The sequence below is a fragment of the Daphnia pulex genome, chromosome 10 (genome assembly GCF_021134715.1).
Source record: "Daphnia pulex isolate KAP4 chromosome 10, ASM2113471v1".
NCBI lineage: Eukaryota > Metazoa > Arthropoda > Branchiopoda > Diplostraca > Daphniidae > Daphnia > Daphnia pulex.
In genome coordinates, this window is record NC_060026.1 from 1644510 (window position 1) to 1657776 (window position 13267).

Sequence of the window (13267 nt, forward strand, 5' to 3'; positions counted from 1 at the left end):
CGCTGGAAATGTTGGCGGGCCAAGAGGAAGAAGAAAGGTAGAAATTGAAGTTGACTTTGTAATTGTTGAAACAAGTTCTCACTCATCTCATTCAAGGCGCTAGAGCGTAGAGAGCGTAGGCTACTACTCCTGCTGCTACTACTCCGTAATAATTCCCTCCGGCTGCTGCTTACCATCCGCTCTTCTACTCTCTCTCTCTCTGCTGCTCTATTCAATCGAGAATTTCGTTAGATATCCGAACGAAACGAGCCATTATACTCCCCGTGACGGATCGATAGACTAGACAAAACGCCGCCCGAGTCTACATATCCGACACTGAGAGCTACACACACAGAGCTCACGGTCGTTATTTGTCCGACACCCGAGTGAGTGTCTATCTATCGCCTTGGCGATTGTTTTTTACCAATCCCCCTCCCACATAAAATAACAACGACCGGACCCTCCCGTTCCAGCCAAACTCTACGCAATTCATTTCAGTTTCCTCTCTCGACTGGGGGATGTTGTGTAATGAATTTTTAAAATGGTGAATGTCCGTCTGACGCTCGAAACTATCGAGACTCAAAGTCTTTGATGTATTTTCGTCGTTCCACTTTTTTTCATCCATCGCTTCTTTTTTCTTTTTTTTTTTCTTCTTGGTTGTTGTATCGGGGTGATGGGGGATGGACTTTTGGATTCTTTTGATGTGATGTGGTCCGTCGCCATCGATTGCGGCTCTCTCGGATGCAGTGGATGCCGTTTACGCCATGGCGCACGCCGTTCACCGGATGATCGCCGACGTCTGCGGACACGACGCCCGCGAGCTCTGCGACGAGCTCAAACCGGCGCCCTCCGGCAGAAACTTGCTCAAGTACATCAGAAACGTCAATTTTATCGGTAAATATATCGGCCGGCCGTTTTCTTTTTCTTTGTGTCATTGCCACTTGGCATTTTGTTCACCCATCCCTCCAGCTGGCTCCTGTCCGGCCGGCTGGCCATGGACGGGTCACGTATGTTTGCTTTTCCTTCCATTCGGATTGGCAAACATCAAACAACTTTTGACTCCCCCACCCATTTGGTCCCGTTTTTTTGTCTTCTTTTGCCCAGTCTGATTCTGATTCTCTACACATTGTGGCACACATTGGGGCCGTTCAAACAATAGGTCCTCAGGGTCAGCCGGTCCGGTTCAACAAGGACGGCGACGCCTACGGCAGCTACAGCTTCTATCAGTATCAGCGTCACGGCAGCAAGTACGACTACGTGCGCATCGGTGATTGGAGCGCTTCGTGAGTGTCACCATTTCTTTTCTTTTCTTTTTTCCTGCCCAGCTCCTTTTTCTCTCTTTTTCTCTCACTCCAGACGGCAGCAGACTCTCTAGTAGCTTGTTTATTGCGATCCTGTGACGACACTTGACGTTATTATAGATATCTTTCCCCATTTGTCTCCTCTCTCTTCCTTATCCTCTGGCTCCCATCTTGTAGATCCTTTTTAAGGCCTATATAGACACACTTATAATAATGCCTATTGCCTTCATCGGTGGCCAAACATTGTCGAATGTTGTTGGGCCGGATGGTGTTATTATTATTGTAACATCCCTTTTCCCTTTTTATTTTGATTATCATTCTTCTGACATTTTTCTTTTTTTTCTTTTTGACTCCTGGGGCCGTCTTAGGTTGGTCCTCAATATGAGTATGCTGGCCTGGCCCAATAGCACCAGAGGGACCATCCCCAGGTCCATTTGCAGCGACTCGTGCCCCAACGGCTACATCCGAAACTTCCAGGTGAAATGAATTGGATGATGGGCTGGCGGAGGAGTCGTCGTTGTCGTGATAATAATCATCAAAGACACGGATGACAGGCGCCCCGCCGTCTTTAATCTATTTGGCACGTGTTGATGGGATCACGATGAAATATTAAAAAAAGGGGGGTGACGTCACGATAAATGGCGGGACCAATGGGAAATCTCCCAGACGGTCGTTTGCCCATTACAATGTTTCATCGTGTCAAATATCCCGCCATTTTTGTTTTTTCTTTTTTCCCCCCGGGGAAGTTGAGTGAGATAGGGCCCGAAAGGATATTGAAATGTCCAGCCATCCAGCATGTGTGTGTGTGTTAGCCCACACACACACACGTACACAGCTCGATATCGATTTTGGGTTAGCTCTCCATCACCTGACATTGTGCACTTGAATGCCCCCCTCCACTTCCGGTTATTCCATTCAAGGCAGAAATAGTTCCGGTCCGTGGTGTTTTTCATCATTTCCCTTTTTTTCATTTGACGATCGGATTGAAAATTCAATGGGGCGAAAAAATATTGGCGGGCGGGAATTCAAATCGAAAATTTATTTTTTCCAAAGAAAATCAATTTTTATTTATTTTTGTCAACCTCCTCCGCAGGATCAATGCTGCTGGAGTTGCGTGTCGTGTCGCGAGGATAGCTACTCGTTCAACGACACATGCGTGGCCTGCGCTCCTGGCTACGCTCCCAATCGCGACTACAACGGATGCGATAAGATTCCGGCCGAGCATTTGACCTGGGACAGCCCCTGGGCCATTGTTCCGCTTGTTTTCACGGCCCTGGGCGTCACGGCCACCCTCTTCACTCTCACCGTCTTCTTGCGTTATAACAGGTATAAATTGGTTTTTAGTTTTCCAGCTGGAAAACTAAACCGATCCTGTCAAAACGACCAACTTTTATTTATTTTTATTTGTTTGAAATTTAAACGCAGCACTCCGATGATTATGGCGTCCGGAAGGGAATTGTGCTACCTGCTGCTGACTGGTATCCTCCTCTGCTACTTGATGGCCATCCCGATCCTGGCCAAGCCCAACGTGTTCACCTGCAGCCTCCTGCGCGTCGGCCTGGGCTTCGCCCTCTGCCTCTGCTACAGTTCCATCCTGACCAAGACGAACCGGATCTCTAGGATCTTCAACCGCGGGTCCAAGGCCGGCATCAAGCGGCCGTCGTACACGTCGCCCAAGTCGCAGATCGTCATCTGCTGCGGCCTGGCCTCGATCCAGCTGGGCGGCAGCCTGGTCTGGCTCATGTTCGAGCGGCCCAGCACCAAGGAGGTGCACCCGCAGCCGCTGACGGCCATCCTGACGTGCGGCGTCAGCAATTTGTCGCTGGTTCTCTCGCTCCTCTACAACATGCTCCTCATCATCCTGTGCACTTTCTACGCCTTCAAGACCCGCAAGATCCCCGAGAACTTTAACGAGGCCAAGTACATCGGCTTCACCATGTACAGCACCTGCATCGTCTGGCTGGCCTTTGTGGCCATCTACTTTGGCACCTACAACGACTACAAGGTCCGTCTTCTTTTTATTTTTTAAACAGGAAATTGATCCTGATCCTGAATTTTTTATTTTTTAAATTTACAGATCCAAACGGCCACTCTATGCGTTTGCGTCAACATTAGCGCATCAGTAGCCCTGGGCTGTCTCTTTGTCCCAAAGGTGTACATCGTCCTCTTCCAGCCGTACAAGAACGTCCGCACGCCCGGAAGCGGGGTAATAATAACATTCTACTCTTCCGGAATTTTTTTTTTTAAATATTTGTTTGTCTTAATTGAAGGTTCAACGAAGTGGAGATCACCGGGGGTTGAACAAGTTCAGCACCAGCGGCGGGGTGAGCGTGGGCGGCGGCGGCGCTGCAACTCCCAGCAACAGCCAGCAGCCGTTGGCCAGCAGCATTAGCCATCCGCCGGCGACTTTGAGCAGCGCCACTCAGTCGATGACGTCGCTCAGTCGCTTTACTAATCCCACCACACCGACGGCGGCGACGGCCAGCGGTGGTGGCGGTGGAGCTTCTTCTTCCTCCCATAACATGGCCATTTCCACCATTTCACTGGGCAGCGCCACAGTGGCCGTCCAGGCCAACGGGTCGGACATGAGTCGAGCCGAGGCCGAACGAGATTCCAATAATCTCAGCTAGGGAAGGTGCGAGGTGCTGCTCTAAATTCAAATCAACGGCCAGGAAAAAGTTGAAAAAATCTCATCTATAGACATTTCAGATGTACATTTTTTGAAAACTAAAACAATCGACAAATCATTATCAACTAACTCATGTCTTATTTCGAAACAAACAATTTTTAGAAACAAAACTTTTGACATTATCAGATGGCGGCACCTCGACACATTCTCAGCAGCTAAGACTTTTTCTTCTTTTTTTTTTAAAAATTATCTTTTATTCATTTCGATTGGTAATTTGATCAGAAATGGGTTTCTTTCCTCTCTCCTCCTGCATCCGTCCTCGTGCGATCCCCCACTATTTTCGGCGTTCATTTCAAAACCCGGTGATCTCTCTTAAGTTAACAATTAATTTCGAATTGATTTTTTGGGTTTTCCATATTTAAAAAAGTTTATGTAATTGAAGTTTTAAAAAATAATAATAATGTTGTACATAATTAAAGCTGTCGGTATTGAGGATTTGACATGACCTTTGTGGGTGGTTCTGTCTCGGCAATCGAGTCCCGCAACTCTTTCCCAAATTTTCAAAAGGACCGCGGAATTTGTTTTATTCTCTGAAATTCAAATTGAATAAAAGAAAAAAACAATTAACGACCGTCCCGGAAGGAATTGAAAAGGTGTTGCGGGATGATTGACTGAGCCCCCTTTGCCGAGACAGGATCACACAGACAGGATTGATTCAATCATTTTTTTAAATTTAATTTCTGTTTAAACTGAAAAAAATATATCACCGTCAGCCAAAGGGATAAAAAATAAATCATTCGCTGTTGATATGAAATGAATTTTAAAAGGGTTCGTTGTTATTCCTAAAAAAAAATGAATCATTCTTATGTGTGTTGTTAACTATCATCAATAAGAGAAAAAATTCCTTGTATCGATTTCCCCCACCCACCCTACTCAGCACCGTCTACCCACCCCCAGTTGTAATAATGTTAAATCAATTCAATAATTCATTTCTCTTTCTCTCTCGTCTTATTGACTCGGTTAAACTAAATTGGACTCGCTCGCCGTTGCTTTTGTGTGTGTAAATAAAAGAGAGGACTTATCTGGACAAGATGTAATCCTGTACTATATACATATATATATGCTACATACATACAAATATAAATTAATTTCTATATTATAATATTTAATCGAGTTCTCTCTAGCCCATTTTCTTATTTTATTTTCCTTTTTTTTCTTTTTTTTCCATGTTTTTAATTCCTCGTGATTCACGACGCCGTGAGACATTTATGACCCGCTCGGATGGAATTCTACTTCATCTTCTTCTGGACGATCTAACTGGCACACACACACACGCCGGCCGGTTGCAGTTGCATGCATAAACATGATTCAGAGTGGCGGCGGTGGGGCTGTGCTAATCGCATAACTCGTCGGCAGACTAGACGCAGTTTTTGATATACGGGCGACGTCGCCGAGTTGTCACGTCCGCTCGGGCTATTTTATGCGGTAAGACCAAGACCAGTCGAAATACTTATGATTATACTACAAGCGCTGCTGCTGCTGCTGCTGCTGTGTCACGTTGATAAACTACGGTAATAGAGACGTCGCTCTATCTAAGCTATACTACTTGTTCGGTTTGGCGAAAAAATTCCTGGGGCGAATGAATAATAGTTCCCCCCCCCCCCCAGAGGGTCGGCGGGAAATATTTAAAACATCTCTCGTCTCATCGTTTTTATTTCTCAATTTCGTCGTCAACAGCATTTTAAAAAGAAAACCACCCACTAGCGTTATTTTGTTGTCGTCTTGTCACATATGGTAGATATGTGTGTGTGTGCGCCATTTGCGCGGGTGGGAAGCGAGATGTCGGAAAACTAAAAAAATGGAGGCCTACTACATCTACATCGTCGACGTTGTCTTATCTCTCTTCTTATAGGGAAAAAATAAGAGGCTGGCCATATCTGAATGGATTGCGACATCAAAGAGAGTTGGGCTCTCCTCCCTGGAGCTACTCTGCTGCTCATCCTACAATATCTCTGTACTCTTATTCGTCCCTCCCATCTAAAATATCCGAGCATTCAAAGATCATCTGCGTCTTTAGATGTCGTCCCCGGAGGGTCCAGACACAGCCGGCAGCGGGGTAGACACACACACTGTGCGTTGTTAGATATAGTTGGGGAAGAAGAAAAAAAGGAGAGAGAGACTCTTGATAGGAAAACTCACTGTACAGTAGTCTACACTATGCATCATTTATGAGCTGGGGACACACGAGGACCAAACAGTCGGGATACATACTAGAGCTGGCAAAGTGAAAAAGACACAGAGCCGAAAAGGAGGCAAAGACACACACAGGACTGACTTGTATAAATAGAGGCGAGTGCTGTGTGTGTGCAAATACACAAAGTGAAATCAGTTCAACAAAAACGTCAATAAGAGAAGCACGGTAAGCATCAAATAAGGCCACTTTTATTCCAGCAAGTTGGCAGTTTAGTTTCTTCTTTTTTTATTTCCTTTTTTTTTTTTAGATTTTCCAATTGGTAGAAAAATAAACGGCGACTCTTTGCCAGTGGATCAAATGGCGCACAGGAACGGGGATTATCGATCAATAACCGCAATTGGATCTACTTAGACATCGACACTGCCTAGATACCTTGCGCATAATCTCTCTCAACTCCGGAACGGTTAAGATCTCAGATGGATTGGGGGGGAGTGTAGGTGGGAAAATTTATAAGCCGAGACGGAAGTCTATAATGACGTAACAAATATTTTAGCTCGTTAGATCGCGTTGTATACACCTTGACAACACCCGTGGAAACCTTTGCTGGATGCTGGATTGTATAATAATAAATAACACGGGCGGATAGAATCAAACCAAAATGGCCGATCCGATTTATTAGCGATTGTCTATAGATCGCGGGACATGGGGAAATCTACGCGAAAATAAATTGGATCGCAATGGCAATTCATCAAGAATTCCGGCGGAGAGAGCACGTCCTCCAATCTATTTATATGTGTATATACCAGACTAGAATCACCTCCCCCAAAAAAAAGATATTATACACATCTATATGGTATAACAATTCATCAAACTGAGGGTGGGTGGGTGGGTGGGAGATCTATGCTCAACTTGTGTGTGTGCGGATTTCTCCGGGAATAATCCGCGTGATGGAAGAAGAAGAAGAAGAAAAAAGCTTTTTAGAGAAAGAAAAGAAACTCTCTCTGCTCTCTTGCACTATGTGCTGAAGGGAAAAGAGATTGCCTACACATATCAAGATGAGATGGTATACGTAGGCAGCGCGTGCTGCGATGTTCGATTCGAATCTCGGCCGCTTTCTCCCGATTTATCATCGATCCTCCCCGAGAGTTGTCTATTACATAACGGCGGGCTCCTAGCCGTTATTCCCGGACGTGTCGTTATTATTATTTTAGCTCCCCATCCCATGCATCTCTCTTTGCTTTAAAAAAACATGTTTTCTCGTTTCGAAATATCAAGTTGACGACATTGAAAATGAATTCACTTTTGACTGATGGATTTTAGACGTAGAGACCCAAAAAAAAAATAAAGTTTCCCGACAACATTTCATTGATGGATTGGATAGTTTTGCACAAGTTGAGTGGATGAGAGGCCTTCTGTGTCTTTAGCTCATTAACCAAATGGAAAAGCTTCTTCGGCGGAGCCTGAACAAAGTTATTCGGCGCCGCTTCGACTCTTTCTGATCCCCTCGACCTCGATCCCGAAATCTTATTCTAATGCGCTGCTCAAACAAAGTTACTATTAATTACAAGATGTTTTTTTCGTTACCAGGCGACTTTGCTATTAGCCCAAAACAATATTCTAGTACCCCAGTAAACTGATTAAAAGTAAAAGGAAATTTATTTCGCTTTGACTAAGTAAATACTTTGTGATTGGTATTTTCACGTTCGATCAATCCCGACTTTTCAACAAGCACGATAGGTGGCAGTAGATACAATGTGAACAAGTCTGTATTGGTCGTGAAACATTGCACATAAGAGATAACGTTACAATTTCCAATTAAAACGAGAACACGGAGTGGCAATTTCTCACAGCTGACTGTTGATTAAATCAGCTGATTTCCAAGTACTAGTTCTTGTGATCTTGATTAGTCGAGTATATCCATCCATGACAGTCGATTCGAAATTACCTACAAAGTCGTGAAAAGTTTAAGGAATTAGTCTCTTTCGAAATGTTACACGAAAAGTTTTAAAGAAAAGTTACCAAACGAAATCAAAGACTGCCATCTTCTTCCAGACGACTGCGAGCGCGTCGTGTGGAGTAAAACAATTCGTTTTACTTGGAACGGGCACGCATCTTCCTGCGCTTCCGCTTCAACCTGCGCATACGCTTCTTACGCCACTGCACGAGAAATGTTTAATCACAATGATTAATTAACGCCAACACTACAACTTAAGACAAAGTTTTTTCTTACCTTAGCTCTCATGTTGCAGTCGGACTCTGCAATAAAGACACGGAAAACAATTTAGAAATTAAACTTCGATATTTAAAAATTAAATGAGAAATTCACTTTTAAGAGAGAGCAGAGAGAGAATGGAGCACTTACCTTTGGAAGACTGCTGAGAAGAGTGATTTAAAGTGACACAATGCAGACACTAGGTTGACTATGGGCTATACCCAGCCCTTCGGAGGAGTGAATGCAATCAAAGAAAAATTCCCACTTCTTTTATTAAGTGGGGGGGAGGGGGGGCACGTAACAAAGGCGAAATATTTTATAATCCGGTGCTATCGCGCGCTCCCCCGATGGCGAATAAGGGTGGGGCTCTGGAGGTTAGGTAACAATTGCAACAAAGGCAAGCCGGTAATATATATATTTCGCCTTTGTTAGGCCTACGTGAGTTTTTAATGAAAACAAAAGAATTCTACTGATGATGAGTTGCTATTGTGTTATGTAAATAGTTCCAGTGACATCTAGAGTGGTTTTCCCTAAATCAATTCTTTTTTTCTGAGTGTGGTTATTTGTTTTTTTGAAATCTCGTCTGCTGTCGAATCAGTTTGATTTGATTTGTTATTGTAGGATTGAAGTCAATACATTTGGGATTCTTGACGTAACGCAGTAGGATAAAGCCAGTAATAACATCCTGTGTCGATTCAATTTCCAAAACTTGTCAATTGAAAAATTTGCATTCGATTTCAAAGTGGAGGGGGACAGCTATTGGCTATTGCAAATAGACAAGAGAGGCAATTCGGCCAACTTTTGTGTGCTCATAAATGGGACATTCGAGATCGGGAAAACAAGTGATACGCAACCGAATGACGTGAATGCCAAGAATAAATGTCAACGTCGACAGCCCGGAAGAATCTACACGAAGAGTTTACTCAGGTATATACCTTATGATCTTCTTTAATCCAACTTTCGAGAAGTACTGAAATTAAAAGACTTCCTCAAGCCGAAAATTTGATCCAGTTGACTAAATGCTAATCATTTTAAAAAGGTGCAGATATACAATTCCAGAGTGTGGCCACTAAACGCTGATCCTCTTACATGGTCTGGTAATTATTAAGCCAAAATCAGTGGTGGGGAAAGGATTACGTGAAAAAAGGAAAGGGTTGTTACCTAATGAAAGTCAGACTCTGTTAATAATCCTTCTCTTATTTAGCTGGGTGACCAGCGCGATCGAAGAATGTTAATCTTACAAACTGTTGGGAATTTATTGCATCCCAACAGTGATCGACATTATTGCTATTGTTAATTCTGTGTAATTTGTAGGGACCTCAACAGAGGGCCCCAATTTTACCCTCTCTTCCCATTCAATCTATTGTTCCCTACCCTACTCAACCCTAAACCAACTATTGAAATACCAAAATGCTGTATTATACGGCAGTGTGAAATATAAGGACGAACTAGCAACAACAAAGGTGTCATCTCTTATCTCAATCTTGGAAGTTGAACGGTCGACACCGCCAACAAGAGTTCCATTTCCAACATGGTCCTTCGAACCGGAGTTTTCTCCAACCAGTGTTAAGTTAGTTTCGCTCTATCACACTCAAATCTTTCTCTCGTTATCTCCTTTTGCTTAATCATTGCCGCCATTTATCAAAGAAAATTGTGTTTAATTATGGCAGGTCAGTCATTTATTAGAATCTTTTTCTCTCTCTCTGAGTTTAACTTGTTCTCAGGGGTCTAGTAAGCAAATAGATCCCTCTAAACAGTAAATTATTTTTCTTCTCTCTCTTGAATTAAAGCTAAAATATTTCCTCAAAGTTTCTTAAAATTAAAATAGGATTCCTAAATCATTTTTGAAGGGGGATTTCTTTTTTTGTCACGTAAATTATCATCGCCTAAGTTGATTATTCTCTCTTCCCTTTCAACAAATTTTTTTTTTTGGGGGGATATTGCTTTCCAATATCTAAGATTGGGCAAACTTGGGAACTTCCCTACCTCTTTAACGTGTTCACCTCGTGTGAGCCTTAGGTTAAATTCCCTCTCTATCTCTTGATACGCCTCCCGGCATTGTAAAAACGAATCTCAGCTGATTGGGTTCACTGCCCGTTCTTTAAAAATGGGATAACGCGGGAATCTCTTTCCTTTCAAGAATTTTTTTTTGGGGGGGCTTGCTTCCCTACCTCTTAGATTGGGAAAACGCGGGAACTTCTCTAACCCTTCAATGAGTTCGCCTCGTGTGAGCCCCAGGGTGAAAAGACTTAAATAAATTATCGCTCTCTTTGCTATGGCCTTAGACCATTTCCCGAAAACAAATCTCTCTCATTTTTTGAATTAATTTGCATTGTTTGTTATTCAATCATTTGGGTAAATCTCTCTCTGTCTCAGAAGGCACAACGATCTCTCTAAATACGACAGAAAAATATTCTCTTTTTTGGGGGGCTAGGCCGGTTTCCCCTTTAAACTGGAAAAAACGCGGGAAAATTCTCTACCCTTTCAACGCGTTCGCCTCGTGTGCGCCTTAGGGTGATTAAAACTTGAATTTTTTTTCTCTCTCTCTATTTACAAAGGCCTTCCGCCATTTCGAAACAAATCTCGCGCTCTTACGCTCTTGCATTTTTTGTTTGCTTAAAGGGAAATCTTTCTCTTTTTCTGAGAAGGCACAAAGCGCCCTCTGAGCACAAAATTGGGAATTAGAAACCGCCGTCTTGCGGCAAAAACTCTTTAAATTCTCTTTCCTAAAAATTGTTATTATGCCGTTTGTGGGATTGTAAGGAGCTAGAAAATTACCCTAGCTCCAAAATCATTCAGTTTTTGCAGATATCTTCACATAAAGGAATTCAAAGAAAGTGGAAAAGACAGCAGAATTTAATTCGGCACCACGAATCTCCGAAGACCGAGCAGAACAACAAACAAAAAGGCTAATCAACTTAATCAAAACATTAATTTAAACTAATTATCTTCTTTTCGTACTCTCAGCAGCTCCTTAGGAGCCACCTCCAACTCACAATGGCTCCAAATTACGCAAGAACTTTAATTAAAAAGCATATCACCCGTATCATTAACCTCGTCGAAACGTACAAATCAACAGAAATGACGTTGGAAGCGTTTATCGAAGTCGAAAAATTAGAAAAAAAGCTAGATGGATTCTACAAAACTTATGAGATATTCTCAAAAAGGGTCCAGGCTGAAATGTACAAAGAAGGCGAAGACCAAGAAGAGATCAATGCAGACATCGACACCATGTACCAAACAATGGACGATGTTATTGTCGCCAAAATTCACATCTTAAAGAAAAAACGAAGAGAATGGTTAGACAAACTCGAAAAGGAAGCAGATGACGAAGAATGGGAGAAGGACAGAGAAAGAATGCTCCAAATTCTCCAACATCAGGCAGCAACCCAGGCAGCAAACCAGGCAGCAACCCAAGCACAACTCAATCGGGACATAATCAGTCAGGTGATCGCAGCCATCTCAACAGCCTTTTCAGTGCCCGTCGCTCCAGGAGATGTCAACTTATCACCAACAGCTTCTCAGGAGCCAGCTTCTCAAACAAATCAAGTAATAGAGTCAATTCTCAAAACCCTCTCAACATCTCAATTTGCAGCAGTATTAGTGCCAAACCCAACTCCACTAGAAGTGTCGTCGCTTACGACAACAAGCTGTAGTTTTCAAAACACCCCTTCATACCAGTCAAAAGAAAATATCCAGACGGAAGAAAAAGAGACTGGAACGGCCAGTCTCCCTCACCCACCGAAAAAAGGAGACTCACTCTCGGATTCTCCGGATGGGCCAGACGGATATCCCGACAAAAAAAGGTTTGAAAGGAACGAAATAAAAGAAAATAATTCCTTTGTTTCAAAGTTAGAAAACTCAGCAAATCTGGAAGGAGCAGAAAAAATCCCATCATCGAACGCGAAAAGTTGCTACAGCGACCAAAACGTCAAATCAGCCCAGTCAAAAGAAGTCCCGATGGAAAAGGAGCCTGGAACAGCCAGTCTCCAACAACGACCAAAAAAAGGGCTATCAATCTCAGATATTCCGGTCAAATCCAGTGGAAACAAAGACGAAAAAAGGTTTGAAGACGAGCTGAAAGCAACTAACCTCAAATTTGCAAACTTAGATGGTGTAGATGCAGTGGAGTCCAAAAATCTCTTGAGCTCCTCTAGCAACGAAAAAACTGCTTGCACACTCATTATTCAAGAAGCTCCAGCTACTCCGGCAGAAGCTCCTCGTCCTCTCATTATTCTAGAAGCTCCAGCTACTCCGGCAGAAGCTCCTGGTACTCTCAATCTTCAAAAAGCTCCAGCCAATCCGGCAGAAGCTCCTCACTCTCTTAGTCATCAAGAAACTCCTACTTATCAAGCAGAAGTTCCTGACACATTCAATTGTCTAAAAACTAAAGATTCAATTATTAGGATTCCGCCAGCCGGCTCCAAAGAAAAGGATATTCCTACCTTTCTTTTTTTCCCCTCGGGAAGGCCAGCTGCATCGCTGGAAACACTTAACTCTTTTCCGAGTCAACTTAAACAAACCAACTTCTCTTCTTCTGGAAATTTATCATCGTCGCCAGAAATCCAGGAAGCTTCGAAAGAAAATCCTCAAGAAGCCGCTGCATTTGTCAATTCAACAAACGTAGAAAGCAACCAAGAAATCATTCCGAAGTTCAGATCGCCGTGCAGTCAAGCAGCAATTCTTCCGGAATTGGCCAATCAACAAAACTCAATGAAACGGAAGCGCTTGGAGCCAGTAAAACCAGCTCCTAAACGCATCTCAAGGTTACCAAGTATAGAAGAACATCTCATCAACCAGTTGCTGTTCTCTTATTCGTTAACCCAGGTACCAAACAAAATCGTTTCACATCTACTAAAAAATATTCTTGTGTTAAAGGACATTGAAGAAGATTCCAACACACACCAATCGGTATGGGATCCTGGTGGCAAACTTCCAAAGAGTCAGCCAAC

At 43.1% G+C, this 13267-nt stretch overlaps 1 protein-coding gene and 2 long non-coding RNA genes across 9 annotated transcripts in view; 2 read left to right on the top strand and 1 right to left on the bottom strand.

Moving 5' to 3' along the window:
- LOC124204151 (metabotropic glutamate receptor 2-like) overlaps nucleotides 1-5078 on the top strand; it is a 37322-nt gene extending 32244 nt beyond the window's left edge. For 6 of the 7 annotated variants that reach the window (XM_046601178.1, XM_046601176.1, XM_046601175.1 and 3 more), the window contains 7 exons: nucleotides 727-873; nucleotides 1139-1262; nucleotides 1649-1757; nucleotides 2374-2606; nucleotides 2706-3285; nucleotides 3358-3486; nucleotides 3551-5078. In XM_046601178.1, the coding sequence (XP_046457134.1) occupies nucleotides 727-873; nucleotides 1139-1262; nucleotides 1649-1757; nucleotides 2374-2606; nucleotides 2706-3285; nucleotides 3358-3486; nucleotides 3551-3910 (1682 nt within the window). In that variant the 3' untranslated portion in view covers nucleotides 3911-5078. The remainder of the gene's footprint in view (nucleotides 1-726; nucleotides 874-1138; nucleotides 1263-1648; nucleotides 1758-2373; nucleotides 2607-2705; nucleotides 3286-3357; nucleotides 3487-3550) is intronic. The other variant, XR_006878763.1, reaches the window with a different exon arrangement.
- A 2773-nt stretch (nucleotides 5079-7851) lies between these two features.
- LOC124204321 lies at nucleotides 7852-8590 on the bottom strand. Its single transcript, XR_006878836.1, has 4 exons — nucleotides 8466-8590; nucleotides 8334-8359; nucleotides 8123-8260; nucleotides 7852-8048 (listed from the first exon to the last, which is right to left on the bottom strand). It is a non-coding gene; the product is annotated as an uncharacterized LOC124204321 (long non-coding RNA).
- Nucleotides 8591-8790: 200 nt separating this feature from the next.
- LOC124204322 lies at nucleotides 8791-9561 on the top strand. The gene is made up of 3 exons (XR_006878837.1): nucleotides 8791-9242; nucleotides 9355-9407; nucleotides 9520-9561. It is a non-coding gene; the product is annotated as an uncharacterized LOC124204322 (long non-coding RNA).
- Nucleotides 9562-13267: the final 3706 nt, after the last annotated feature.